General features: G+C 42.2%; 1 protein-coding gene across 1 annotated transcript; it reads left to right on the top strand.

Moving 5' to 3' along the window:
- The first annotated feature begins 986 nt into the window (after positions 1-986).
- sec23b (SEC23 homolog B, coat complex II component) lies at positions 987-12,120 on the top strand. Its single transcript, XM_028595951.1, has 19 exons — positions 987-1,191; positions 2,956-3,183; positions 3,453-3,510; positions 3,652-3,738; positions 4,512-4,748; positions 4,974-5,056; positions 5,191-5,335; positions 6,856-7,014; positions 7,523-7,638; positions 7,782-7,905; positions 8,087-8,167; positions 8,276-8,365; positions 8,592-8,698; positions 9,016-9,169; positions 9,357-9,434; positions 9,648-9,809; positions 9,976-10,062; positions 10,226-10,447; positions 11,082-12,120. The coding sequence occupies exons 2-19, from the start codon at positions 2,963-2,965 to the stop codon at positions 11,169-11,171; spliced, it is 2,301 nt and encodes a 766-aa protein (XP_028451752.1). The 5' UTR covers positions 987-1,191; positions 2,956-2,962; the 3' UTR covers positions 11,172-12,120.
- The last annotated feature ends 2,000 nt before the right edge of the window (positions 12,121-14,120 follow it).

The following is a 14,120-nucleotide window of genomic DNA, read 5'->3' as shown; positions in this document are numbered from 1 at the left end:
CATCACATTTCATCATCAGGCAAGGACATTTCACACACAATTAGCCTATATTTCTACTGGCACGGTTATACTCGGATTATATCAATCAAGTGTTTCGGATGCATTGCAGACATATATACACATGCCAAACGTCCCAGGATGTGAGCCAAGCCTTGAATGCATCATGACCACAATCAGTAGGCCTAGTTGGCGAGTTTCACTCCAGCACCATGGACAGCTGCTAATGGGGAGCAACAGGGGGCTTGTGTGACCTTGGGATATAAAACTCTATAGAACATATGACAGGGTAGATATGCTACCATGCGTTACTTATTTTTAAAGGTATGTTATACCGTCTGCAGTAGCGAGCACTAGGCTATACACCCTCTCCAAATAAATCAAGCTTACCTCAAACTGTATGAAAGAATGGTGTGTGGTTTTGAATTGGGTAGTCAAAATACTGTTCATTTAGGCTACTGTAAGGCTACATCTGCAAATCACAATGCATCCTATTTTATAATTTGATCATGGATGGATGGATATGTTTAGGCCTGTGTAAAATTAAGAATTTTCAGTGAGGTTCAGTGATGCTTAATTATTAATTATGAAGCTTAATTGATGAATTTCCTTCACTTTTGTCTAGTCCAAGGCATACACTGTATAAAATAGATCCGAGGTTATATATAGCCTAGATTGAGATTAATCAGGCTAGGCTACCTCTCTGCAGTAGGTAACTAAGTGGTATGCAAATAGTTCGAACAAAAAAAATCACAATGGTCTACTCACACGTCATCACACTGTACACGGAGTCACAACTTTCATTAGATGATGATACCTTCTACAACTTGACTAGCCACAGGGGGAACAGCATAGATATAGAACAATATCAATATCTATATGGTTTTATATGGGAAAATACCGTCGTTGCTGAGTAAACTCCATTTCCCATAGTTACGTGCGTACGCAGAGCATGCACACGCCCTAGCAACGTCATGGAGAGCAAGAGCCAATAGGAGACGCCTGTACCCTGGAGTAACACGTCATTCTAGTAAAGTGCAGGAGCCGGCTGATGGAGTGATCCCCTCACCGACCGTCGTCTGTCTGTCCTGTACATCCGTCTGCTTTTATCTCCAAATGCTCTAATTTATTTTGAACACAGCGGTTTATTTCGCCCTTGTCTAAACCTGAGGACAGCCTGATATACAATACAAGGTAAGCATTTGACTTAATTTTAAAAAAAAGTAGGCCGCCCGTTTCTGCTTCCATTCATATGAATGGACAGGAAGTGGGTTAATGCTACATTCCGTTAGCTAGCTAGCTAAGTCAACCAGCCATACAACGAAGCTTTTGGGTACGAAGGTTTGAGTGACAGTGCAACGTTGAGATATAGGGCCACGATGATTAACCGTAATGTTTACTGTCAAATTAATTTGGTTTCTACTACACTGTAGTTACTATAACGTTACCGAGTTTCGTGGCAAGTTAGCTAGCTAGTAACCTTAGACGATTGATTAACGTTAGTTCATTTCTGAGTAGAAATGAACTGCAGCCTTCACTGGTGGGTCGTTCATCACTAATCTTACGTGGCCTGATTGTAGCCAATGCTATATCAGAAGTTCATCTCTGTAAAAATCGTTCGAAATAGTGATTCCTTTCATCGATTGAAATAAATATCAAGGTTTCCTTGTGCTTTCCTTCAGATGGCGAAAGGGGAAAACACCAAATACCCCCAACAAAATCAACCCCAGAACCCTTTTATCAGATGTAGTTAAGCAAAGGTCACTTTCCGTACGAAAACATTGAATATAGGGCAACAGACATTTAATTTTTTATTATTATTGATTAATCTCATCAATGTAATGTCTTCAATTTGCTTGTTTTTACCGACAAAACCCAAAGATATTCAAGACAGACAGACAGAGAAAAGCATCTTAATTCAAGATGGCACCAGGGAATGTTTGGCATATTACTTAAATGCTCGATTGATAATCAAAATATAGGGCTAGTAGATACAAATAAAGTTACAGTGTGGATGCTTTTTTTTTTGGCAGTGGAGTTTTCAGCTTCTGAGAAGTTTATTGCTTCCTATCTCAGGCCAGGTTACTGTCGCCTGCAATAATTTAATAGAAAATAATAATCCTGTTGTCGTACTAGAACAGAAACCATTAGTTCATGAAATTGATTAGGTTTCAGATTTTCAAGTTAGATTGCAAACAATTTTCATAATAAGCTGATCATTTAAATAATTTCCCAGTTTCAACTGGGAGTATTTGCTTTCTCTCTTATGTAATAAGTAGGCTCAATATTTTGGTGCTTTGACAGGTCATCTTAAAATGTCACATAGGGGTCTGGGAAATTGTGATGATAATTCACAATTTTCTGACATTTGACCAAACAGTTATTTCCTTAATTAATTGATCATTACTTTCAGCCCTACCTGGTACACAGTTGCCGTGTGTGTGTGTGCGCACACACTCACACATCATATTTTACGCTCTAAATTCTTATGCCCAACTGACCCCAAAAGATTTTAACTTTTTTGTCATCTTTTTGAATGCACTTTGTAAGCCTGCTGAATGCTGTTGAATTGCCCCGGGAATATAAAGTTCCTCTGATAGCAGTGAGAAATAGGGAGAGTATACAGTTACAGCGACAAGATTCCTGATGACGCTTTGATAAAGGTGTATTTGGTTTTTCATTGATGCAGGCCAACAAAGGTGTAGTCTAAAATTACCACTGGGGTTCCTCTGCACTGTTCTCTAACTCACAAAAACACGCTAGTCAGGTTTGCTGTTGTGCGTCATACTTTTGAATATCTGTGTCTTATTTTAGCAGGGGAGAGAAAGGAGCACCCGTATAAAGAGCAGTTCACTGCAGATAGTGAAAAGCAGTAATCACGTTTAGGCACTGGGACTATAGTTCTTCCTTTGGACTAACAACCTCACTGTGATCTTTTGGGCTCTTTCTCTGCTGAAGCTCGGTGATGGCGACCTACCAGGAGTTTATCCAACAGAACGAGGACCGGGATGGGGTGAGATTCAGCTGGAACCTCTGGCCCTCCAGCCGCCTGGAAGCCACCAGGCTAGTGGTCCCAGTCTCCTGCCTCTTCACACCACTCAAGGAGAGGCCTGACCTGCCACCGGTCCAGTACGAACCAGTCCTGTGCAGTCGGGCCAACTGCAAGGCAGTGCTCAACCCACTATGGTGAGTTAAATAGAAAACAATGCCTCTGCTCACACATGTTCACTTTTAACTTTTTTCTAAAGCTGCATAGCACCAAAAAAACAAGTATTTGAATATTCAGCTTTTATTTGGCTTATGGTATAATTTAGCCTTCCTTTTTTACATGTGTGCAGTACCACGCCTAGTACTTGTAACACATCAGCATTTGCTGTTACGTACTAGGCATGGTACTGCAAATACACCTTAAGTGGCCCACAATTAACCCTAAATTGTTTTGTTCCCTCCTACAGTCAAGTTGACTTCAGAGCAAAAATATGGGCGTGCAACTTCTGCTTTCAGAGAAACCCAGTAAGTGCACAACATACTTTAGTTTGATATTAATGGTTGCCATAGCACATATAATACAGGATAACTTAATGTGGACTAGCTACATTCCTTTTATTAAAGTGGTTAATCTGGTTCTCTCTCTGTCTCTCTGTGTCTCTGCAGTTCCCTCCCTCTTATGCAGGCATATCCGAAGTGAACCAGCCAGCTGAACTGATGCCACAGTTTTCTACCATTGAGTACATAGTACAGGTAAATACTACATGCATGTCTGCACTCTGACCTCAGCCCTATGCATGCAGATTGTACAGTATGTACTCCAGGTGTCCTGTGCAAAGGTGAATACTAACAATTTCTGATAGTGGTCTCTCTTGGAGGGGAGTTCTTATTTGTTGTTTTTCAGTTGTGGGTCTGATTAATGTGTTCGGTGTCGTCCTGCAACTCTGACACGTCTGAGCAATGTTGTAACGGATTTGGGGATCATTTCCCATGGTTCAAAGTTTATATTAAAAAAAAAAGTCCTTTACATAGCTATTGGGGTCGACACTAATTAGTTGCACCTAATTTGGCACATTAGTAAAAGATGTTTGTCCTAATTATGTAGTGTTTTGATATGGCAAGTCATACGGTAGGCTATAATAAATATTTGTATTGAAATTATACAGAAACATCCTCTGATTTGTAACCAGAAAGGACCGGACTACTATTGTGGCCAACAAGTTTGGCTTCATGAATAATGCATATGGTTTTCTAAAATAATCTGAGCTGCTGATAAAATCACACAAAGTGTCTCTGCTAGTGTAAATGTTTTAGAAACGTATATTCAACCAACCAGACATTAAACATAAATTCGGCCTCTTCTTCTTTTGTTTCTTTGTGGCTTAGCATTTTCAGTTTGCAGACAAGAAAAATAAACAAATAAAGATACAAATGACCAGTGCCAGCTCCTTAGTGTATGTGATATTGTGTGTGAAAGTCAAAGCTTCTGATTTCATCTGAGCGTAACCTCTCCCACCTCTTTACAGCGTGGACCCACGCCCCCTTTGATCTTCCTTTATGTGGTGGACACGTGTTTGGAAGAAGAGGACCTCCAGGCCCTTAAGGAGTCCCTGCAGATGTCCCTTAGCCTGCTGCCGCCCAACGCCCTGGTGGGCCTCATCACCTTCGGACGCATGGTTCAGGTTCACGAGCTCAGCTGTGAGGGGATCGCCAAGAGCTACGTGTTCAGGGGCACCAAGGACCTCTCCTCCAAACAGATCCAGGTGGGTGGGGGCAAAGGCACGGGGAAACTGAGAAATAAGACATGACGCAGCCAAAAAGGAACGCCGCTAAGCTCTTTTGTGAAAGTTTTGGAAGAGAGCGCTGGTGTGGAAAGACTTACAGTCCTTCCCAATCACCAAAATAACAAGACACATGAGGACATTAACATTGTAACCATATGAAAGCCAACTGTAATAATGTTTTTTTTTCCTTTTTGTGCGTTTCAGGAGATGCTGGGTTTAACAAAGGCAGCCGCATCAGGACAACAGGGTCGCCCACTGGCACCTCAGGATGCTGCAGCCTCTTGCAGGTGTGGAGGAGCATTAACACTTCCCTCTTAGACAGCTAATGGTAGCTGTTTCCAAATGTAAAAAAAAAAAAAAAAAAAAAAAAAAGTACACAGTCAGCCTTTCTTGACTAAGGTGTGTTTGTGTTCATAACCAGGTTCCTTCAGCCCGTGCACAGAGTCGATATGAACTTGACTGACTTGCTGGGTGAGCTTCAGAGAGACCCATGGCCTGTCCCTCAGGGCAAACGGCCCCTCCGCTCCACTGGTGTTGCACTGTCTGTTGCTGTTGGTCTTCTGGAGGTAAAATATATACACACACACGCATGGAGGGACACATATAATATTGTACATTAAGTGGAAAAAAATAATGCCACTATTATGAGAGTATGCTGTACCTGACACGTGTGGTTTAACACAAGTTAAAGCCATACCTGGGTGTATGCTTATGCTCTGGATACAAATGAATTAGCAGTCATGTATATGTGTGTCTGTATATTCTCTGTTGTATGTTTGTTATCGGGCCCCCTCCAAAAAGCTTTTAGTAGCTTATTTGGGATTCCCCCTTTCACACGGCCTACATATGATCATTGTACCTTCTGAAATTGTATCTTAATGATACGATGGTGACGTGTGTGTTGAGGTATTGAGGCGCCTCACAGTAACCTGAACTTTAGCCTTATCAAGACCATTATGCCACATGTAACTGTTCAGAAATGCACACACTGCCTGATTATCTTCTGCAGGGACAGTACATCTACAAACAGTACTGTCCGTTCAAAGGCTAGTTCCTTGTTTACCTTCTGTCTTGTCCCTCCACTATCCTTATCCTCTCTTCTCCTACCGCTAATCTGTGTGGTTATATAACCGATGCAACAGAAAGATCCCCACCCCTGTACTTCCCATCTCCCAATAGAAGAGGCCTGATTAGAATAAATTTGGCTCTTTCAGTGACAAGATTCCATGGTTTGTCAAGAGGCGTTTGACTTGATAAATGGGTCTTCAACATGTAAAGTCAAACTTAAAAAAGTGGTTAGCGTCCACTAATTGTTGGCTTATTCATTTGATTGTTCTCTGTGAATGAGTACACTTTGTCCCTGTATGAATGAATCACTGTCCCATAGAATTTCATCATCAATAAAAGCTATTTGCAGTGGCTTTGTGACTATGTGGCATCTTTCCAAATGCCTCAGTGTCTCTGGCTTTCCCAGACTCCTGGACTATGGACTTTGTTTGTAAGTGTTGGCTGTGAGGTCCGCCCTTTTGCTGAAACTGATTCCCTAAAAGCTCTGTCAGACCTGTTATACATACATTCACTTATCCTGGATCTCTGCTTTTGTCATATGATGTGAAAAGCATCACTGTTAGAATAGGAAAATTATTTCAAAAGACAAATTAAGACCTATTTTAGAATGATGTTTTATTTGCTGATGTGAAAGCTACCTACCTATACTGATAATGTATTTGCTCAGGTTGCCTAATTCTTTTAATAATTTAATAAATTTCCCCTAACATTGCTCTTTTGAATGGCAAATTTGAGAACTAGGTCACTATTCCATTAGTGCTCATTATCCACATTTGCAGCCCAAAAACAGGGATGTGGCACCCATGCTGCAGATAATGAGCAGTCCTGAAATGCAACCAGGATATCAATATAAATTATATAAATCCGTGCACACTGTATTGTTCAATTGGCAGAAGTCTGTTTTAACTACTAAGTGATATGGTCAAATAACAAGCTTGTGGTGTTGTAACTTGAGCGGAGGTACTACTGTATAATGATACTTAACTGAAACCCAAAATCCTCCTCTCTTTGTCTTCAGGGTACTTTCCCCAACACAGGGGCTCGTGTGATGCTGTTCATCGGAGGGCCCCCCACCCAGGGCCCAGGCATGGTGGTGGGAGACGAGCTGAAAACCCCCATCCGCTCCTGGCACGACATCCAGAAAGACAACGCTCGCCATTTGAAGAAAGCCACCAAGGTGAGCAAATGCATGAACTCTCCGCAAATGTGGTTTATGTTGTGTTTAAACCTCCTACCGCTAGATGGCTATGCTGAGACGCACCACTAGTGTCCTTGCCTAACAGTGCCTAGCAGTGCCTGATTTTTGCTAGAAGCTAACAATGTAGCTATGGCTGAACTTTGGCCTACTTTCGCATATAAAAATTTGCTCACCAAGAACATGTGAACCACAATCCCAAACTGGCAGTTTGATTTTCTGTGTACTGAATTGTTTACCTAAGATAAACTTATTTCCCTTTTATGCATATCATGTCTTTTTTTTTCTTTTTTTTTAAATATTAGTTTTTTTTAAATCCCAATATATCGCCTTAAGCACAGTATCAAAATATATTGAATTGTGACCCATGTATCGTGATACGTATCGCCAAGTTCTTGCCAATACACAGCCCTATTTAGTACACAACGTGCTTAGGGCGTGTTCGCTGACATTAAGTCATTGTTTAAGGTCTGTTTTTTGTATTACACAGTACTATGAAGCCATGGCCAACCGCTCAGCAGTAAATGGCCACTGTATCGATATCTACGCCTGTGCCCTGGACCAGACGGGACTGCTGGAGATGAAGTGCTTATCTAATCTCACCGGGTACGTCAGCACTTACTGTTTTAATTGTTTGAGGGTGTGGGATTATATTAGCCATGCTATTAGGGATGTGTGATTCTTTACTCATACACACCCCTTTTAGGAATACTTTAGATTCTAACTGATTTGTTGTAATTTATTATCAGGGGACACATTGTGATGGGAGACTCCTTCAACACCTCCCTGTTCAAGCAGACCTTCCAGAGAGTCTTCAGCAAAGACTACAACGGAGACTTCCGCATGGCCTTCGGCGGCGTCCTGGAGGTCAAGGTAAAGAAGTGACTTAGCCACTGACTGGAGTCATAATAAATACCATTGATTGCTGTGTGTTTGCTTGAATAGGAAGCGCTGATCGCAGACCAATTACTTGAAACTTTGTGATCGTCGTTTCCAGAGCACGGAATAGATTTAGACTTGCATACTTATGTTGTGTTTCCTTCTGTCTCCGTAGACCTCACGGGAAGTGAAGGTTTGCGGGACCATTGGACCGTGTGTTTCACTCAACGCCAAGGGTTCCTGCGTTTCAGAGAATGTGTGAGCCCCCCCCGGATTCACATTCCTTCCTTCACACAATTGAACTGTATTCTGAAGGCTGTTGTTTACTGGCATTCATCACAATGCATTCTCTGTCTTTGTGTAGGAGATGGGTATCGGTGGCACGAGCCAGTGGAAAGTGTGCGGTATTAACCCCTCCACCACTTTGGCCCTTTATTTTGAAGTGGTGAATCAGGTAAAACAACACACGCTAAACGCCACCGTTACTAAAAGGCTGAAGGGCAGCCGCTAATCCCGTCAAACAAGTGAATCGTTTTGATGTTCAGTGAAACTCTTTAAAACAATGGCTTTTTGTGTTGTTTGTTTTCCTAGTAGTTGAAGGCCATTTGTAAGGCTCATGCAAAGAACGAAGAGATTGACAATAGTGGTCTTACTGTCTCTACTATTTTGTGTGTGTGCAGCACAACGCACCAGTCCCCCAGGGTGGCCGAGGGGTGATCCAGTTTGTAACCCAGTACCAGCACTCCAACACACAGAGGAGGATACGGGTCACTACCATCGCCAGGAAGTAAGACCTTAAAACTCTAACAAGCTAGGTTGTTTTGCAGAAAAGACTGTCAAGTGAACATTCACTTTATGCACCTACACATGTTAGATAGTGATATAATGACTCTGGCATTATGTCAAGAAAGGAAAGCGATGGCTAGAGTCAATATTAAGCCTCCCTAAAAAAGGGTGTTTACATTCCTGCAATTTGTGGCGACGCCTACAGAGACCTGTGTGCATGTGCGTCATTCACACCACACCCACGCTCACCTGCACCTCTCCTGTTGTCCTCCCTCCTTCCCTTCTCTTTTTCCTCTTTCTTTCTGTCCCCCACCAAAGCTGGGCAGACGCACAGTCCCAAATCCAGCACATTGAGTCGTCATTCGACCAGGAGGCGTCCGCAGTGCTCATGGCTCGCCTGGGAGTCTTCAGAGCCGAGTCGGAGGAGGGGCCGGATGTCCTGCGATGGCTTGACAGGCAGCTCATCCGCCTGGTGAGTGACGCTCCCTCCACACACCCACTCCTCCCTACCTGCGCTTTGTGATGACGACAATGCATAGTTGGCATTGTTAGGATTGTGCAGTATAAAGTCATGCTGCGATTGCTCACGTATGATGTGCCCAGTTATGTAAGGTTCATCGTCAATGTTTGAACAATGTTTTGTCTCCCCTCGGTCTCAGTGTCAGAAGTTCGGCCAGTTCAACAAAGATGATCCTACATCCTTCAAACTGTCCGAGTCTCTGTCCCTCTACCCACAGGTAAACCTTCCTCTGAGTAAAAAAAAAAAAATACTTACATTTGAATCTGTAAAAAGAATTATTAAATTAAAATTTCCAATTTTTATAGATCTGATTTAAATTTGACATCAGTTCTACTTGTAACACTGTCCCTGATTTTATTTTAATTTTAAAAGACTTTTTCTTATCATGAACCAATTTTTTTTTTCTCCCTCCTTTCTTCTCCACCTGCAGTTTATGTTCCACCTGCGGCGGTCGCCGTTCCTGCAGGTGTTCAACAACAGCCCCGATGAGTCGTCCTATTACAGACACCACTTTGTCAGGCAGGACCTGACCCAGTCCCTGATCATGATCCAGCCCATCCTCTACTCGTACTCCTTCCACGGGCCACCAGAGGTCAGCCTCACACCCTCCATACCATTGTTATTATCGGTGTTGGCGCAGCATCAGGCCTTTTCCTAGACGCTTCAGGATGTCTTTCATAAGAAATGTCTGTCAGTCGTGTGATGTATTTGGTGCTTGAGTTGTTCCTAACTGTTGTGGATGTGATTGTTCTTCCCAGCCCGTTCTCCTGGACAGCAGCAGTATCCTGCCAGATCGAATCCTGCTGATGGACACTTTCTTCCAGCTGGTTATCTACCATGGAGAGGTGAGACAGTGTTATTCACTTAAATCTCCAGCAGGACAACATTTGATTAAAGGTGCCGTAGGTAGGATTGCAAAGATCCAGGACTTAGCCCCAAAAAAAAACCCCACTGCATTAGGTGACAGCAGGCATTTCTTAATGCTGTCCTTTTCCTCTTCATTTCCAGACCATAGCCCAGTGGCGGAAGGCCGGCTACCAGGAAATGGCAGAGTACGAGAACTTCAAACAGCTGCTGCTGGCCCCACTGGATGACGCCCAGGAGATCCTACAGACGCGCTTCCCCATGCCGCGCTACATCGACACGGAGCACGGAGGCTCCCAGGCTCGCTTCCTGCTCTCCAAGGTCAACCCCTCGCAGACCCACAACAACCTCTACGCCTGGGGCCAGGTACTGTATTATAAGCTACAACTTACTATTTTGTAACACCTTATACTTGAGAATAGATTGCTTTTAGAGGTCAACAACATTTTCAGCAGACTAAAGATTTTCAATCATTTGTCTTCCTCCTTATGCTGGCACAGTGAGGTTATTTACAACCTCCTATAGCTTCCATAGCCACATATCGGTATAAAACAATTCATGAAAGAAATTTTTCATTCCCTTCTTACATCCAAGTCAAGACTGTAAAAGCCCTGGATTGCCTGTACGCCTGGGTGAAAAACAATCTGTGCTGCTGACAACTCAGGAAACTGTCAGAAAACGCAGGTCTTGGATTTGCTAAACTCTGATTTTATGTGTGGGTAAATTGAAGGATGAAATGTAACAGTGATCTCTTGTTTATAAAGTTAAGGAAGAGCTAAACCATAACCGGCAGTTTATAAACTCTGAATACATTGAAGACAGTCTACGAACGAGATGATCAAGAGAACAAGGCCTTGCGGAAAATAATCTGGGCGACAATCCCGTTGCTTTACTAAAGTGACCATGGGATCAGAGTTGCGTCATGAAAAGATCTGTCCGCTAAGTGGGTAAATCACTCAGCTTCCATTTTTGTCTCCATTTGCTTCCTGTGCATCTGCAGGAGACAGGGGCCCCGATCCTGACTGACGACGTCAGCCTGCAGGTCTTCATGGACCACTTGAAGAAACTGGCAGTTTCCAGCTCTGCGTAGACGACGCCTCTATTCCACCACAAAGAGAGAAGGAGTGATCTGACATTCCCGTTCTGACATAGGGATCCATTAACATTTCCCCTTAACAGGAGCCAAACCCACACAGTCTACTGTATGTGTCTTTTCTGGAGTCGTGTGATATATCCATGCTACAAAATGAACAGAAAAGGGGGGGAGGGGGAGGTATAGCACATTCCTAATAAGAACACATTTCTACTCATTTTCATTAACATGCTATTTATGAGAAACGGCTCCAGTACTCCAGACTGTCCTCGTAAGCAATATCAAATTCTCTATTTCTCTTTTTATATTTGATATTACCTCTGACACGCAGAATGATTAGACTAATTATTCTTTTGTTTTCTTTTTGTTTGTTTGTCCTAAAAATGTGTGTCTGCTGCATCAGACTTAGTTGAAGACGCTGTTTGAATAGGCCTCTTTTATGTGTTTGCTTTGTCTATAGCTAAAGATGAAATGCCCAGAGTTTTCTCATTAATAAATTATAATGGTACTTCTGATGCTGATTTAAGAAATGTTCACAGGGCTAATCGGTCTTCACACTGACGACTTGTTAACCACAGTTTATTTGACATATACATTTAAAATCCTACGTGGATTATACCTATTAAGCGTTTTCCAAGAAAATTCCCTCTGAATAATGAGGATTAATGTTCTGAGGAATGGAAGTCGATCACATCAAGTCAACCGAGAGTGACTCTGTTTTCAATGACGAACATTTCGATTTATTTTAACTTGATAGGGCACTGTAGTTCAGTCCTCTCATCCCGTATCGTCACCATCTGGTATTTTGCACCCGATGATTGCCCAAGTGTCTTTGTAATCAAACTTTAATATACTTTAAGACTGTATAAAAGGGACAGTAGTTTAATTTAGATCCTATCTGGATGCTTAACGCTATCCATATAAAGCCCTGTCGGCAGGAAACAAGTTTCTGTCTGTGTTTTCTGTCCTTGCAACAGCATGCATGTCCCATTCACAAAGCATTTTCATGGATTAGAGGTATGTGAACTCTGTAGTCACAGAGGTTACCAGAGATGCGCAGTTCATAAACCAGGCATCTGTTTGGTGATGTGCAGCAGAAGCAAAGGTTTCCTCTTAGTACTGCAGATTTGTACGATTGTGTCAGTGTGTGCAGAGACTGGCACACAGCATGTTGCTACAACAGTAAGTGACGCAGCTTCTGTGCAGATTGGAAGCACTTCCTCAACACTTATTATTTTTTTCTCTCATTTGTTGCTATTGTACATAAAGCCTGCATGGCAGGACCCCAATCGTAAAACCACTCACACACCATCTACTGTCACTGTAAGCTGATTTCAGAGCACCCAGACAGTATGATTTCGAGGATCAGTGAACGGCAGATTATGAAGACTAATCCTTGGGGGCTATCTGTATAGTGGCAAATTCTACTCTTTAGCAGCTTTAAGCGGAAGTTGTCACTGAAATACAAATGAAGGCTGTGTCTATCAAGAGCTTACGCCTTACAGTGTTGCACTCTGGAGCCACATATGCTCCAAAGGTATTCAAGCCAAGTGGAATAGATGCCATGCAACGGTTCTTAATCTCTTTTTACATGGATACTCCTGACCTGCACAATACCAAAAACTCCTTTTAGGTCCACCTATTGCAGGCAATTTAGATTGCTGCAGCTGCGTGAGATTTGCCGTACGGAACATGGATATAAAACTATCTCATAAATAATCCTGTCTTCGTTTTCAATCTGTATCAATACGCTTGCTCATCTTGACGCATGCAAAGGCTGCAGTTGTTCAATGACGTTCAGAGGAACAAAAAGAACGTTAAAACTTCTCTCAGCACACTATTTCTTGCCTTTAGTGATCATGATGCTCATGGCCATGTGATTCCCAGGCTTAGGAAAAGCTGTAAGGAAATGTGTTGTCTTATTATCTCCTATAAAATCCTAACGGATCAGTTAGAGTTAAGCGAAATCTTTCCAGCTTCTGCCCCAGATAACTTATGTAAGATTTCTTTATGGAATATGTCATAGCATATTTATATAACGATGAATACTGTAGTCCGATAAAGCATAACATAAATACTATAGTTCTGTCTTTCAGCGATTTGGATTATAGGAGCTAAAACTTAAATCTGATTGTATATTAATATTGTGTCTGAGTGGATGTACGTTAAGTCAAGGCCACAGACGTTTGACCTCCTAGTCACCCCAATATGACATTAACCTTCAAAGCACCATCCCTTTTAATAGTGATAGAAGTAATAATAAAAAAACATCGTAGGGAAATTATATATATCTAGTAGAAAATCCCATAAGCAAGTAAGCAAACGGATAAAAGCAAGGTACACAGAACACACACTCAAATCTCCAGGAAGTAACTAAATGCAGCATCACAGTAGACTTGAGACCTTGAGTGAGTTACATGCAGAGAATAGTGATCTGTTTGGGACACAAACTGGGAAGAAAACTGTGCAAAGGTATTTAAAGTAAGGCTATGTCACCTTTTCTGAACAGGAGCTGCAGTGGTCACAATGTGACAGCTATTGTATGCTGACAATGTACATGGTGAGAATGTATAGAGATGTAAAAGAAGGAGGAAAAAAGCTACCAAGTAAGGATCTAACATACCAGATGATAGTAAAGGGTGGTGGGGGGGGGCGACCACAGTAAAATTGTCCTTTTATATGCCCCTATGGTAGATAAATGATGAGACAGTGCCCTTTCAGTGGAGAAAATGAAGTGCCCTCTTGGGTGCCTGTAAATGGAGAAAACATGATGCAGTGCGATAAGCTGCCCTACATGCTAGAAGTCTTTGCCCCTGCCCCTCAGACAGCCTGTTTCTGCCACCAGCTGTAGCAACAAAACCCTTGAGTGTATTAAATTGAGCAAGAGTGTGTTTAATTGCTTATGAATTGAAGTTTACATTTGTAAGTGGGAGATTGTTTTATACA

The sequence above is a fragment of the Perca flavescens genome, chromosome 2 (assembly GCF_004354835.1).
Source record: "Perca flavescens isolate YP-PL-M2 chromosome 2, PFLA_1.0, whole genome shotgun sequence".
Taxonomy (NCBI): Eukaryota; Metazoa; Chordata; class Actinopteri; order Perciformes; family Percidae; genus Perca; species Perca flavescens.
The sequence above is the reverse complement of the archived record's forward strand: the minus strand, read 5'-3'. Positions and strand labels throughout refer to the sequence as shown.